Source organism: Triturus cristatus, chromosome 3_2 (assembly GCF_964204655.1).
Source record: "Triturus cristatus chromosome 3_2, aTriCri1.1, whole genome shotgun sequence".
Classification (NCBI taxonomy): domain Eukaryota; kingdom Metazoa; phylum Chordata; class Amphibia; order Caudata; family Salamandridae; genus Triturus; species Triturus cristatus.
In genome coordinates, this window is record NC_140584.1 from 833010882 (window position 1) to 833027291 (window position 16410).

Here is a 16410-nt window from a genome sequence, read left to right on the forward strand (position 1 = left end):
ATTTTTGTGTGAATTGCTCTTGCTGTCACAATTGTCCCTCGGTCATTTTTCATCAATATGTCATCACAGATGTCCATAAGAAGACTTAACCTCTTCATGTGGAGCTGTGTGCACAGCCCCGGGACCCTCCCCAAATCTGTGCAGACATTATGCACACATTTCTGGGAGACCTACATTGGCACTTGTGGTTTGTGACCATGATATATGTGGATATGCGTCATAAAGGCATTTAGAAAACCCCCTATTATGTTGTGTAATTATGATAATGAGCACATAAATGGGTTAACGTGCGAAGTCCATTGCTGGCTAATATTTAGCAGATGTAGCCAAAGTATTGCAACAACAAAAGGATCCAGATTGGCTTGGCAGCGTGCAGTTCTTTCCCTTGTAGTGGAAGAGAGGCGTTACTTGGCTCTAATATGTTAATGTCTTTGTTTTGCAGGCGAGTGGTGGTTGTGGTGGAACTGGAGGTCCTAAAATCGGCAGACTTGGTTGGCGGGAAGATTGGAAACCCTCTACCATATAATGAAGGTATGTGCAGTTTTACAAACCAAGCTAATGGAACAGGCTCAATTAATCTGAGATAGTGTGGTGATGCGAGAGATCTGTGCTCTTCCCAGGAGCAGTGTCAAAAAATTGAGACTTCGGAGTATGCATATTTTTTTTGTGTTGGGCAGGGAAGTCACTGACTTTTTTTTCATTCTTTGTGCCTAGTATATATTTCCATATCTGTCTGGGTGATGAAATGGCATGTATGTCCTCTTTTCAGCCTGAAATCTACCTATGCCTCAGTTGGGCCCTTTTTGGTCATAGATATTTGATTGAGAAACATTTTCAGGAACTTGCAGAGCCGCCTCATGCCTTTTTAACTCGTTATGGAAGCTTGGCATGTTTAAAGCAGTGTTTGCTAAAATATCCTCTGCATAGATCACTCAAAGTACATAAAACTGTGCTCACACTGCAATTTGACCTTTGTTTCTTGAAACTGTAATGTGTCCGTTGAATTACTTTACATTTTTGGATCAGTGGGTTACAGGGAATTCATAGTTGCAATGCAGGCTTTCTCACTGGTGCAGTCCCGCGAAACAGTGACCCAGTTTTGCACTACGCTGAATGGGCTAGTAGAACAGAACAAGCATTTGCAATGCAATAGGTCTCGCCCTTGTGAGAGTTTGAGCTATTGGCGTAAATGACAATGCCTTTTATTTAGGTTTTAAAAACCAAAACATAAATTAAAGGTATTGTTATTTACAATGTCAATAGCTTAGCCGCATAAGTGCGAGACCAATTGCATTGCAAATGCTTTTTATTGTTCCAGCATTTTCTGAACCCCAAACCTTATTTTTGAGGTGCCGCAGCCCCCTACTTCCTATGCCCATACCTGGTGTACGTAGCTTAAGCCTGCTCTGAAGGTGCCCCCTTCTTCACATTAACATGTAGCAGGCACCTCTATTTGCTGTCAAGTTAGTGTTAGAAGGGTCCTCCGCTCTCTCTCCCTTGAGGCTACTTCACGCGGTCTCCAGCTCCGATACATACTGACTCTGCTTTCCTGCCTCAGTGCCGTGCCGGTCACTGTCTCAAAACCGTTTAGCTAGGCGGCACAATCTACTCTGTGTTCTTCAGCACACACAGGCACGCACACTGCTCTCGTCTCGTTGGTGCAGCACTCTCTTCCCATTCCATGAGCCTCACTTTTCTGGCCCACGGGGAACTTCTGCTGGTGATAGCGCAGTCTCCAGAGCCTGTAATCTCGCCATGTCCGAGCTGATCTCCTTATCGCTGCCTTTGTACGACGGAATTAGGTCGAGCTATGGGATCCTTGACACAATAGCGGGCCCAGGATCCAATCCCGCTAACACTTCGAGAAGATGTACCTTGTGCCTGAGCTGCCCCCTGCAGAGCTCAAGAGGGGATTAATGGGACGTCTTTAACCGCAGGGATGAGGTGAAGTGAGACTGCAACTTTTTATCCTCTGCGCTCCGCGGCAAGGCGCAACCCCTACTGCTACCTCTGCGCTGGATGGAAAACCCGACGGCGTCACCCGTGACAGAAGCACCAGAGTTTTAAGAGAGGAGCTGGGTGTTGTACACACCCGAGTATACAGAGGAGAGCTGGGTGTTGTAATAGCGGCGGGTCGGCGAGCGGAGGCAGCTTGAGTCTGTTGACAAGACTGCCTCTCTCCCTCCAGGGAATGGTGGCAGTGTGCGGAGAGCTAGCAGGCTGCCTTTTAATTTATTTGGTTAAATCCCTGGCCTAGCTGACGTACGGGCAGGAAGAGGCGCTATAGGGACGGCTGCCTCTGCCCAGGCAAGAGACCAGTGACGTGGTGCCAGTAGAAGAGCACGCCGGGCACCGGAACACATTATTAAACAAGCTCTCTGCATTGCGCAAAGGCAGCCCCTTGTTTATATTTGCATCGCGCTTTCACTAAGTGAAAGCGCGATGCAAAAATAAACACGCGGCTGCCTTTGCCAAAGCCGAAAGAGAACAAAAAAGTGCATCCCGACTAATTAAAGGAGATAGTCTAACACCGTTAGTAAAGCATCCAGTCCAGGTGGGCCGGGCTAAAACTGGGCAGTAACCAGGAGGGACTAAAAAGCCTCACAAACAATGGGAAGCCAGGGTTTAGCATGCACGATGACGCTAGCTAATGGAAACAGGGGCGGAGCCTACACTCCACTCCCAAAACTGTATCGATTACAAGAAGCCCTTGCATGGCTGGAGCAGCGCATGTGTGCTGCTAACACCAGGCGAGCCCTAAAAAGGATGGGATGCATCACCTTGAACAACATGCGCTGGGTGGAAATTAACTGCTCTGCAGTTTCCTGAATTGCGTATATTATCAGCTCCTATCACTATTTCTTTCCATGTGCTGTTAAAACTCTCGGGGGCATTGCTGCATTGAAATTGTTGGTTCTCAGCTTAAGGATCAGGATGCGAGGAAAACAATCTGTTTTTGTGGGCTTTGTTTAAAAAGATCACTTGTTCCCCGACTGGCAATTGTGCTGTTTGTGTTTTGTTTTTGTTGTTGTTCTCCATTGTAGAATTGCTCGTCTTCGGTGTTTGCATTTAGAAGAATAAATGCTTACATTCATAACTATCATAACAGCCTAAAATCTTCTGAGTAAAGTTAATGCCATATTCCTGTGTGTAGTCAATTTTGAGTAGCTAGAGAAATTATTTATACTTTAGGCCCTAAAGTTCACCATGAATCCTTAAGCATCTCCTAATTTACATAATAAACTGACCCCAAGGTAGGGTGACCTTCTGGGCACCAGCTCAATAATTGTGGTGCTGCAATGGCTTCAGGATTGCTTTGCAGCCCGTAAATAGCAGAATCTGTGAATTGGTTTTCTTTTCAGTGTTAAAGTTAAGCCATGGAGATGACTCCACATGTGTCCCGGAAGCAGTCGTAAACGTGTAATTGCCTTCATTTCTGGACCATCTCCTTTTTTTTTCTTTTTTTTTTTTTTTAAAGTCCCATTGAGCAGTCTTGGCCTAATTACATTAGGTTCCAAGCACAGATGCTCTAAAGAGGACAGCAAGCCAGAGGACATGTAAGACGGTACTGGCTATGAAGGACAAATTAAGGACAATTTCCTACATCGAGGGAGATGCCGCAATTGGTGTCTTGGAGGTGTTGTTTTTATCTTAGTCTCATCATGCAATTACCATTTGGTATGCAGTTCTAAATTTAGAGGTTGGATTGTCCAGGACTCCTCCTGTCTAAACAATAGAAATCGACAAAGATCACACACACTCTACTCAAATGTAAGACTTGATTCATCTGGACTACATCCAAACCCAACAATGTGATGCCATCAGTTCAAAATACATCTCATGCTCTTTTCAATCCCATGAAATTATCTATCTTAAAATTGATGAAGTCTAGGTTGAGTTTGTGAGGAAACCGTAGCATGGAGAGCATTTGAGGCATATTTCTGAGTTTCTGTGCCAACAACTTTGACAATAGATACCTTAACTTCAGTGATTGTCATGTAGACTAGTATCTTACAACCAGATGACTTGTAAGCTAGTGAAGTGGCCAAAAAACAAGTCTTCTTTTTTGTGCTTAGTGAGGATATAACTTTATGCCCTCTACCCTCACTTGCATTTAAAAAAAAAAATCCGCATTGGTGGTTATTTGTCTCTTCATCTGCCCTCTGCTGTAGCATTTTACATGTGTATTAGTCTTTCCTAAGTCCCCATGGCCACAAATTAGCATAAAACCTCCTTTTGTGATTTTTAGGCTAGGTTATGTACACATCAAAAGAGTAATGACAATATAAATCTATTTTTCCAGATGCAGGCGTAAATGCCTTTCATGGTAGGAAGGATCCGGGAACGTCTTCATACTTCAGGGGGCTGTAGGGGTTTTATTGCAGGAAAAAACGTTTTCCTCTGTGGAACAAAGCTAATTGTTCAAATGCATATATTGGTATTATGTTACCATGCAAGCTTTCCAGCTAGCAGAACATCTCCTGGAACTAATATTGCAAAGTGGAGTGTTCATGGAAATTTACAATGGCTTAAATTTTCAGATGCATTCTTGGAATTTTGTTTAGAAATTCCAATAAAGCTGTGAATAACTATTACAAAATGGCATTGTCCATCTGCATCAGAGAACCCCATTACCATTCACTTAACTATAACCTTAGTAATCAGACTTCCCCACTAAACTACATACCACCCCAAATCAGTCATCAATGCATTTGTATACACCACTGCATAGAATAAAACACTACACATACTTCAACACCACATCATACAGACTTTAACACAGACTTTCTCACTTCAACACACCATTCTTTCTCACACCAAACAATATTGATGAACATCTAAATCATAATGCAGAATGCCCTATCACACACACAATAATCCACATCTGATACCAGTAACACTGCGGCATATCATACGCTTCATACAACGCAGCTTCATAGGTGGTATAAAGAGGCAGAAATTCCTTAAATTAGAAGGAAGATTAAAGAAACCGACAACCAGGAGAGATACATAGTCATACTATCGCTTCTGGAGCCTCAAATTATGGAGGCTCTCCCAAGACATGATACAACATATTGGCATACTTGATCGAGGTAGACCATCACCATCCAACCACATGCACTGTGCCGAGGTGAAGGAGGATGGAGATTAATGTACTTGTACTGGGATGAATTCGGATGATGAATTGTCTGTTGCAGGGTTTTGTTTTTTTAGGTAATCTAGTTGTGATCTACAGATACATCAACAATATTATGAATGTAGAGCAGGTTCGTCAAGGGATGTTCCTCTAAAGGTTGCTGGTTTCACTACATTTTAGCAGTGGGATGCTTTTGGCCTTGCTAAAGGATCTGCTATAAAAAAAACCAATACTTTGTACGGTTGAGACAAACTGGTTTACCAGTTGAGTGTCACGAAAGTGGGATACAAATCTCATTTAAACAATGACCAATTTCTTAAATTTCCTGCCCTTGAGTTGGTATTGATTTGAGGTGGTGTTGCTTCCTGGAACAGCTGGTGTGGGCGATGGGGTTACTGAGATTTAGGAGCAATATAGAAATGAGTAAGCGATTTGAAAGAAGGGACATAGCTCTGCTATCACAGTTTTTGCCAAAGGCTTCAAAAGATCGCTCAGCTTCTGAGCTCCGTCGCTCCTCTCCCTCCTGCCACCTCTGCCTGCTCGCTGCCCTGCTGACTCCGCCGCCTCCTGCCTGCCTGCATTCAGCCCCGCTCGCCGCTGCCCAGCTGATCCGTTTTCCCGCCGCTGCCCCCGGCGGCCACGCCCACGTGTCCTCCCATTCGCCGCCCCGCTCCCACCACCCAGCTGACCCTCCCTCCCGGCTCCTTACTTATGACGCCCCCGGAGCGACCGCGCAGCGGACGCGCGCAGCGGACGCGCGCAGCGGGAGCGCCGATTGAGCGCCGAAGGTGCGCCAAAGGTAAGCCCGTCCGCACCTGGCCCGCGGCCAGTGCCAGGACCCCTGGCCCCCGCAGACCCCAGCCCACCCGCCGGACGTACGACGCCGCCACCCTCAACGCACTCAACACCGGCCGAATCCCGGGATGCTACCGAGCCACCCCGAGACGAACCCACGGACTCTTCAGCTGCCACGCCTGCAAGTTCACTTGCATCCGGACCAGCCCCGCACCAGCACCCGCACCAGCACCCGCCAAGCCGAACACCAGCAGCAACCACCTCAAGTGCATCCTACTCAACACCCGCTCCGTCCACAGACACGCCATCGAGCTCTGGAACCTCCTCGACACCACAGCTCCTGACGTCGCCTTCCTCACGGAAACCTGGATGAACGACTCCTCAGCGCCCGACATCGCCATCCCAGAGGGCTACAAGATCACCCGAAGAGACCGCGACAACCAGACGGGAGGAGGGATCACCATCATCTACAGGGACACCATCCGCATCACAACCAACACCGACGACACCCTGACAACCGCCGAACACCTGCACTTCCAGACCCACACGGACCCCAAGACCACCCTCAGAGGCACCCTCATCTACCGACCCCCGGGTCCACGCACACAATTCAGCGAAGACATCGCCGACTTAATCAGCCCGCACGCCCTCCCCTCCACTGACTACATCCTCCTGGGGGACTTCAACTTCCACCTGGAGAACAACAACGACCGCAACACCACCACCCTGCACGACAACCTCGCCAACCTCGGACTCAAGCAGCTGGTGACCACCCCCACCCACCTCGCCGGACACACACTCGACACTGTCTTCTCTTCCAGCAAGGACATCGGCTTCAGCCACGCCACCGGACTCCACTGGACGGACCACAGCTGCGTCCACTTCACCTTCAGAAGATCCACGATCCACCACCACCACCAGCAACAGGCTGCCCGAAGAAACTGGAACAAGATCACAGCAGACCAGCTCGCCGCTTCCCTGAGCCAGCACCCTCCCGCCAGCTCAGCGAACCCCAGCCAGGCCGCCGACAACCTCACGAAGTGGATCAGCGACTGCGCAGACTACCTCGCCCCATTGAAGACCCCGCCTAGCAGACCCGGCAGCAAGAAGGCCCCATGGTTCACCGACTAACTCAAGAGCTCCAAGAAGAACTGCCGAGCCCTCGAGAAAGCCTGGAGAAGGGAGCCAACACCAGACAACATGACCACCCTCAAGCTCGCCACCCGGAAGCACCATCAACTGATCCACGCCACCAAGAAAACAGCATTCAAGGACCGGCTGGACAACAACGCGCACAACTGCAAGGAACTCTTCAACATCGTGAAAGAGCTCTCCAACCCCAACGCCGGAAACAACGACATCACCCCGTCACAAGACCTCTGCAACTCCCTCGCCTCCTACTTCCACAACAAGATCGCTGACATACACAACAGCTTCAGCCCACAAACAACGCTCCCCACGACTGCACCAACGCCCCCCACCACCACCCTCAGCGCCTGGACCCAGATCAACACAGAAGACGCCATCTGCACGATGAACTCTATCCACTCCGGATCTCCGACCGACCCCTGCCCCCACCACGTCTTCAACAAGGCCGACGCTGTCATCGCACCCCACCTGCGGGACATCATCAACACCTCCTTCGACACCGCCACCTTCCCTGAGAGCTGGAAGCACGCCGAACTCAGCGCTCTACTAAAGAAACCAACAGCGGACCCCACCGAACTCAAGAATTACCGCCCCATCTCGCTCCTCCCGTTTCCAGCCAAAGTCATCGAGAAGACCGTCAACAAGCAGCTGGCCGCCTTCCTCGAGACGAATGGATCCCTCGACCCCTCACAGTCCGGCTTCCGAGCCAAATACAGCACCGAGACCGCCCTCATCGCTGCCACCGATGACATCCGAGCCCTGCTGGACAACGGTGAAACAGCGGCCCTCATCCTCCTAGACCTCTCCGCAGCGTTCGACACTGTTTGCCACCACACCCTAGTGCAGCGCCTCAGCAACATCGGAATCCAGGAGAAGGCACTGGAGTGGATCATCTCCTTCCTCGCTGGAAGGACACAGAGAGTCCGCCTACCACCGTTCAGATCTGCAGCCACGGAAGTCATCTGCGGCGTCCCCCAGGGCTCCTCGCTCAGCCCCACCCTCTTCAACGTCTACATGAGCCCCCTTGCGGCCATCGCACGCCAACACAACCTCAACATCATCTCCTACGCCGACGACACCCAGCTGATCCTCTCCCTGACCAACGACCCCGCCGCCGCCAGAACCAACCTCCACGAAGGGATGAAAGACGTAGCCGAGTGGATGACGACCAGCCGCCTGAAACTGAACACAGACAAGACGGAAGTCCTCATCCTGGGCTCCTCGCCCTCCGCCTGGGACGACTCCTGGTGGCCCCCCGCCCTGCGCACCGCACCGAAACAGACAGACCACGCACGCAACCTGGGCTTCATCCTGGACTCCTCCCTCTCCATGACCAGACAAGTCAACGCCGTCTCCGCGTCCTGTTTCAACATCCTGCGCATGCTACGGAAGATCTTCCGGTGGATCCCCACCGAGACCAGGAAGACGGTCACCCAGGCACTCGTCACCAGCCGACTGGACTACGGCAACGCCCTCTACGCTGGAACCACCGCCAAGCTCCAGAAGAGACTCCAGCGGATCCAGAACGCCTCAGCCAGACTCATCCTCGACACCCCCCGACGCAGCCACATCTCCGGACATCTGAGAGACCTGCACTGGCTCCCCGTCAACAAGAGAATCACCTTCCGTCTCCTCACCCACGCACACAAAGCCCTACACGACCAAGGCCCGAGTTACCTCAACAACCGCCTCAACTTCTACGCTCCCAAATGCCACCTCCGATCGACCAACCACGCCCTCGCCGCCGTCCCCCGCATCCGAAGAGCAACAACTAGAGGAAGGTCCTTCTCCTACCTGGCCGCCAAGACCTGGAACACCCTCCCGACCGACCTTCGTCTGACCCAAGACCACCTCTCCTTCAGGAAGAAGCTCAAGACCTAGTAGCGGCACCCCACCCCCCCCAAGCGCCTTGAGACCCTCCGGGTGAGTAGTGCGCTGTATAAATGCCTTGATTGATTGATTGATTGAGATCAGAAGAGACAATTCTCGTGTTGTGCCTAAAGTGATTGTTGGAGTACCTTCAATATTTCCCCAGAAAAGTGTGTAGGTATCAAAGTTGCTGCCTTTGGGAGTATACCGTTAGTGGCACCCTCCCTTTACTGGCGATCTGGTGTCGTGTAGTTCCTATATACACTATACAGGATCTGTGCGTTCGGATACCATAAACTGTGGGTTTGGTGGCAGACTGGTTCCGAGCACCCCACCGGATATGTTAGCCTGTTTGTTTTAGCTAGCTCACAGTGCCACTAGAATCTCCTCTTATCGGGGAGAGAATAGTTTCTGGCAACCTCAGAACGTGACAATGCTGATCACCCAGGATCGTGGAAACAATATACTACCTTTCGCTTATGTTCTCGTGCTCACTTAGTTTGTCTCAGAGATACACAGAATAAACAGTCTGACCGTTTCAATAAGAATTTATTGAACAGTTGTTATTCTAGTGTAAAATAGATGTGCTGTAACAACCATTAGATAGTAGGAGAGATATGATTAGCAGTACTACGAAAGTAAAGGGATGGTACAGGTCTACCATTTTGTAGTAATCATGAATATATACACATGCATAAAACACATGATAATAAATGCGTACTCCTACAATGCTTTCCTAACTAGATGTACCTAAATGTACCCAGCATCTGTGTAGGTGTTATGCCAAGAGTCCCTCTAAGGTCTAGTTAACCCCCTTACCTGAGAATGAGAGAATATGGGACCCTGTTCTGGGCTCGAGTTGGACACACCGCGAGGGATGTTAGACCACTGCGAGCTGGAGTATCTGCATGCAGGAACCTCAGCATCTCTGGTCAGTGTGTCAGCCGGGAAGTCACGGTCTCCTCTGTCTTTCTAAGCAAGACATGATGTATATATACCCACAGGTCTTCCCAGGGTTCCTACCTTGCTTTGTTACTGTGTCGGCCTAAAGGATGACATTGGGCCTGAACTTTAACCAGAGATATTATACAGGAGATGTTCGTCCTGCTGTGCTTCTAAGAAGCCTCATGCATAATGTATGAGTTTCGAACTAGGGAAAAACCAGCTTTCTGAATGCAGTGTTGTATCTAGGTAAAAGGTCAGTCCCTATGAACCGTTATGTATGGAAGGATATAGGTGAAAGATTGCAGTGTTACCTGCTCCTATATAGGGTACCTATATGGAATAGAACACCCACTCCTCTTCCAACTGGACGACATATGTAACCTATTATTGTACTACCATTCACACTAGACTTTGGTACGCACAAAGTGTTAAAAACATTTCTATTGCTAAGATGTTTAAAAAACTTCTAAAAATGTCTAAAAGTCTTGAAAATGATTAAAATATTTTTGCAAGCCATAGCTCTAAAAAAGGGTCTAGCTATATTCCGAACCACTAAAGCATTTGAAAGCCATATATGCCCAATAAATGAAAGGAATGTTAATTTTGTTTTTGAGTTCCAAATTTGAACTTGTTTAAAAAGGGCGATTTTCTTCCAGCACAAGACTAGCCAAATGAGTCAATTGTTTGTCCTGGCTGGTAGACGCAACATTCTCGTAGCTTGCTTCCGCAGTAGACGGCCCCTGTAGCACCTCGCAGAGTACGTCAATTGAGCACAGATGATGATCCACGCTGTCTGCAACTGGTGCTAGGGCAGCCTGTGCGCCGTCCAAAACCTGGGTGTCAGTGGAGGAGTCAGTGTCCATACCAACAGGTTCAGTTACTACCTGCGGTGGCTCAAGGAATGCCGCCATCAACATTGGAATACGCTGAGGACATTGCATAACATGGGCCGTTATCGGGTCCAGTAGAGTATTCATGTCTGGTTGTGCACAAGATGGGAGTGTCAAACAAAGGTCTAACATTCATTCTTCTCCGTAAAACAGGCATTGGAGGACCGGTAAGATGCAGTCCATCCAGACTGGTCGAAATGACAGGAACCAAGCTGCACTTAGTTCTCTCAGGCGAGGCGTGCCTAGATGATGTACCATGCGGTCACGGTATTTCCGCTCCAGGAGCCCTTTTTCCATCTCCTTGGTGACTGGGACGTCCACTGCGTAGGGGATAGAAGACAATCAGAATACCTGCTAGTAGAAATTGGATTAGTGGATGCTTCCGAATACGGAGCGTATGAAGTTTGGTATTACTCAAAGTACCGTCTGAAAGGTGCCTAGAAGCCCAGACTTCAATAGGTGGACAATACCGGTCGTATCAGACGTGTTAAAGATGCGGTTTACCATTTCTACGAAATGGAAAGGGCAGTTTGTATGGATAAGCGCCTGTATCTCTGCTGAAGACCCTGTGATCTGGAGATCAAAAGTCTCTCTAGCGGAGGTTAAGGGCACAGACTTCTGTAAAAGGATGGCTTTCATTCTGCTTAGTTTCAAACCGTATTAAAGAAACATTCAGTGAAGGTCATAACGGCGCCTCCCTGACTGTATGTGCCTGTGGAAACAATACTTACATACAACAAGTAACCCTGGAGTTCACGGTTACCAGATATGCGATGCCCAGGAGCATTCCGCAGCAGCCTTTACTGTTCAGCATCAAGTAACTCCCATTTGAAAGCAGCCCGAATGCTGGAGTAATCACGGCAGCTGGGGCAACCCTCAGATGACAGGACAAGTTTGTAACAGAACCATTACAAGCCCCGTGCAGCATAATATCCTGACATATGAGCGATCCACTTAAAGCGTTGTCAGTTTGTACCGTTTAGAAACACTTCTCAATCTTAACTCCTGCATCGAAATCTGTATGGTAATTCCCAAGATTCCTTAATGTATTCCTTACCCATTTTTTCATATCTGCCTGCCTGCGTTTGTTCAAGGCAATATTGAAACTGAATAGTAGTGACCGGTAGAGTTATGCGGCCATGGATTAGCCACTCTGTGGACGGTGATTCTGCCACTGTAAAGTTAACCCATTGTCTAATACTGCTAGAGATTCTTCTAGGTTTATACTGTCTATCCCCCGTAGTGTCTCTGCAGCCTCTTGTTGGGATATTTTCCATATTTCATTGTAGGCAGCATAAAGGCCAGCATATATGAAACGTTTCTGATATGGCTTCCTGGGACCTAGTAAAAAATCCCTATGATCCACGTCCTGTGACAGTAAGGATAAGTGTTATTTCACCTCTGAGTGTTGAGGTTTTGAGTTAGTCAAGGCACAACTTCCCAACACTGTATGATGTCACTACCCCTGGATGTTCTCTCTGTACATAGCGTGGATCTGGCCTATGAAGAGCGAACCCTTCGGTTTTACCCATGAATCTTGCCTGACAACTATTGGGGTCTGTGGGCCAGATCAACCATTTCTTCCTATCGGGGTCTAATCTATTGTATTGTATGATGTCATCAACTGTAATCTCTTTTTGTGATGTTGTATTACCCTGGGTGTGTGATGCAGTTGGCATCCGAGGTGTGTTCAAGTCCTTTTGTTTTGGCTAGTCCAAGGCAAGACATTTGTTGCAATGTCTCGTTCAAAAAAATGATCTGCTGAGGGATGAGGCATGCCCTAAACAACGCTTCCTTTCCCTGAACTTGCCATACTCTAGCACCCCAGACCGATTTAAAGTCTATGGTGTCTTTCCATAAGTCGTAACCTTGTTCAGACAACTGGGCAATAAAGGATGCAAAGTAAATCTGTTTGGTGTTAACATATTTTTCTGTGCTGATGTTGGTGCAAACTTATAATAATATAAGGCTGGGTCAGACCTATTAAAAACCTGAAAAATATGGAAACTTTTGTGCAAAAGTTTTTGAACAGCCTTTTGGCGGTGTTGGACAATGTTCCCACTGATGGAATGTGAACACATTTCTAAGATTAGCAGATCTATGTATAAACTGATGACCATAATGCTGATGACAATACATTGTTTCAAAATCTGGTGTGCTTTCCAATGTTTCACTATTAGAAAATGCAGCAGATTTTTCTAAATCAGACAACGTTATTTACAGTTTCAAAGTCCCAGTCATCGGAAAATATACTTGAGGTAATGATATCACTTAACGATATTTTAAATGTGTGGAATTTAAAATTTCTGTTGGGTCAAATATATTGAAATCAACTTTGTCCCAAACTATACCATCCGGTATAGGAACTGCTGTAATGTTCACTGATGACAAGTCTTTGTTCTCGATGAGATGATTGATGTGGTTTCAAAATTAAATTCACGTTTTGGGCTTCAGAGCTTTGTCGAAGGTGTTCACCATTAACAAGCATGCTAAAAACTATCACTAAGCCTAACCAGAAAAGAAAGAAAAGTATCCCGGAAATTACCCATGGTGTTAGCAGGTAAGTCTTTTTAAGAAAGTTCAGAAAGTCTTTAACTTGCTGCTTGCGTGATTTTTGGGCTGGCATAGTTTCAGGTCCGCTTGGATGCAAAGAAAACGTATCAAAGTTTATGACGTAGCAAGAAGCAGTTTGATCAATTGTTGGTATTGCATCAGGATTTGTAGAAATCGTAGTTTGCGTTTGTTGAGGCATGTAGATATCTGTATTTGGTCGAATAGCAATTTGTTTCTCATATTGAGTTTGATTTTGCAGTTGAACTTCTGGTTCAAGGGGAACGAGTTCCATAGCATTGTTGCTTAGTCATTCATTCCGTACAGGTGACTCCTCGAACGTGATGAGTCTTTCCGTTTGAACTTCTTGAATTGTAGTGAGAGGAGGACATCCGCTACTTTGGAGCCCACATGGCCTACTGCTCAGTATCGGCCACATAGTGTGGTTGGATTAGGTTAATTGAGACAAATCTTTTCTCCTTTTTCCGGCAAGAGGCGGTAGAAGTACAGTTCTTGTTCCTTTCACTGCTAGGACCGGTAGAGGCTTTCTGTAGAATGGCCCAAATTCTTTCTTGTCTGCTATTTTCTCTCTGACCAGATCCCTGACTTTTGGGATCCAGACAGGTCTTGCAGTGACTGATTTGACTTCCCCAGTGGCGGTCTGCTTCAAGTGGACATTACTTGGTTGTGTCCTGGATTCATTAGATCCTGTAAAACAGTCAAACGATCATGGATGTCAAAAGGTTTTTCATCCGCCACTGCGCCTTCACAATCAAGATCAGGTACCCACATTCAAGTCCCAAATAGGAACTCTCATGGAGTTACCCCACCAGAGAACTTCTTTGCATATTGTTAGGAGCCTGCTGTACTCCATAAAGATGTTTTACTCCACTCTAACCCGTGCCTAATACTCTAGCTGTTAAAGACTGCTTTAAGTCTCTGTTTTTTCTCTCCACAACCGAATTTCCCTTGGGATGGTACGTAGAGGAGTACCGCAATGCTACACCCAATCCTCGCATGGCCTCCTTGTAATCCCGAGAGCTAAACGCAGGGCCCTGGTCAGAATGTAATGTGCCAATTGCATATGTCCTTATGAAGACTCGTAAATCTTTTATAACAGTTCGAGCGTCAACCGAGCGCTGAGGCCACACCCATAGGAATCCTGAGCAGGAATCCACTGCTACCATGATATACTTTTTAGCCCCATCTCTTTTTAAGGGGCCGCAGTGGTCTAGGTAGGCACACGCTAGTGGTTTGTCAGCCATTAACAACGGTGTCTGCACTGGACGTGTCACAGTGGAACCGTTCATCTGCTGGTAGATGTCGCATTTCAAGACCTAGTCTTTAGTCTGCTTGGTTAATCAAGGCCACCAATAGCGTTGTTTCAATAAAGAAAATGTCGCTGTAACTCCTGCATGTGCAGAACCTATACCCTCGTGTGCTGCTGGAATTAAACCTAACCTACGATCCATATTTGGAATTGCCATATCACCAACTCCAGGAATCTGAGCAAATGGAATGTTATTTGCATCTAACTTGTAGGAATACTTGAGTGGAAATCTTTTTGGTACTGCAACGCTGCTTTTGCGTGAAGCAATAACAGCCACCATAATCTCATCGTCTATTTTCGTTTTAGAACGAGTGATTGCAGCTACGGAAGCCGTGCGTACAGCCCCTTTTGCGGCTTCATCAGCCAATGAATTCCCTTCAACGTGAATGCCATCACGCTGATGACTCGGTGTATGTATCACGTGAGCCCTCTGTAGTTCGGTTTTCAACTCCACCACCTGTTCCCATAGCATTTAATGCCTAATTTTGCTACCTTTTACGTCTTTGAACCCGTTTTGAATCCAGTGTTGCAGATATTCATTATATGACTGCACACAGTAAAAGGAATCGCACATAATTAGTGTGGGGTATTCTCAATCCGTTATTTACCAGTGCCAGTATCAAGGCTTTTAACTCTGCCAACTGTGCCGTGCAGTCTCCTAGAGATTGCGTTTTAATGCAGCTTGGATGGAACTTTCCATCCCGCATGCAACCTTTAACGATTGCTCATGCCGCGCTATATTGTTGCTTATTTCCTATGGCCTGTTGAGCAGATCTGTCAGTGTAAATTATATATTCATACTGAACTAGATGCATTATTTCATTTGGTAGAGGATATTCTTGTTCGCATTGCAGAAATGCTTGTGTCTTTAAATTTGAGTCGTACTTATATTCTACATCTGTTGAAGTGAGAGAATTAGCCCATTGTATCCATCTCAAATGTAATGCTTTAGCATTAGGAACGCTCACCTTTGTTGCAGCCTCTAAGGCTGGAACCGGGGTCACTACTATTATTCGTTTGCCATGAGCCAATGCTCTTTCTCTCACTACAGCAGTCTGTGCTGCTGTCAGAATCTTTTCAGTAGCTGCGAGGCGCATCTCAGCATTTATGTACAAATGTGATTTGTATGCAATTGGTACTGTTTCACCCTAGTTATGTTAGATAGGTGTACCCAGATTGACCCGCAATTAAATGGATCACCAGGTTGCGTACGTGTACGCGTGTCTAAGTGTTTTAAAGCTATCATGTCAGCTTGTAAGGAACAAAGTGTATCTGTATGTTCCTGTATCCAATGTCTTACTGAAAAATCAGGTTTTTATCAAGGCGTAGAAAGGTTTTACTCTTGTCTGCGTATTCCAAAATGTAAGTTCTTCCAAAATATAGGAATCCCAGAATTGACTGTAAATTTTTTTATGATTTTGGAGATTGTAGGAGTGCGCATTTTTCTTAAAAAATTGGCTGGCAGGCTTTTCCCTTCACAGAAAGCTCATATCCTAAAAACAGGACACTGAGGTGGGCAATTTTTGATTTTTTTAAAGTTGAATTTGTAGCCCTCAGATGCAAATCCCAGAATTATGGTATGCACTCTGTTCAAGGGTTCCTCTAGGTCATCGTCCGTCAGATAAATATCATCCACATAGGACAATGCCTCTTCATCTAATTTTTGTAGTAACTCAGTTACTCTGGCCGAAAACAACCCCGGGCTGTTCTTATACCCCTAGGGGAGTCGACAAAATTGCCACTGC

The 16410-nt window shown here is 46.9% G+C and overlaps 1 protein-coding gene across 1 annotated transcript in view; it reads left to right on the forward strand.

The window, feature by feature from the left end:
- Nucleotides 1-16410, forward strand: part of RPA1 (replication protein A1) — a 258365-nt gene that overhangs the window by 71584 nt on the left and 170371 nt on the right. Inside the window, exon 5 of the mRNA XM_085649076.1 lies at nt 443-531. Within this exon, the coding sequence (XP_085505202.1) occupies nt 443-531 (89 nt within the window). The remainder of the gene's footprint in view (nt 1-442; nt 532-16410) is intronic.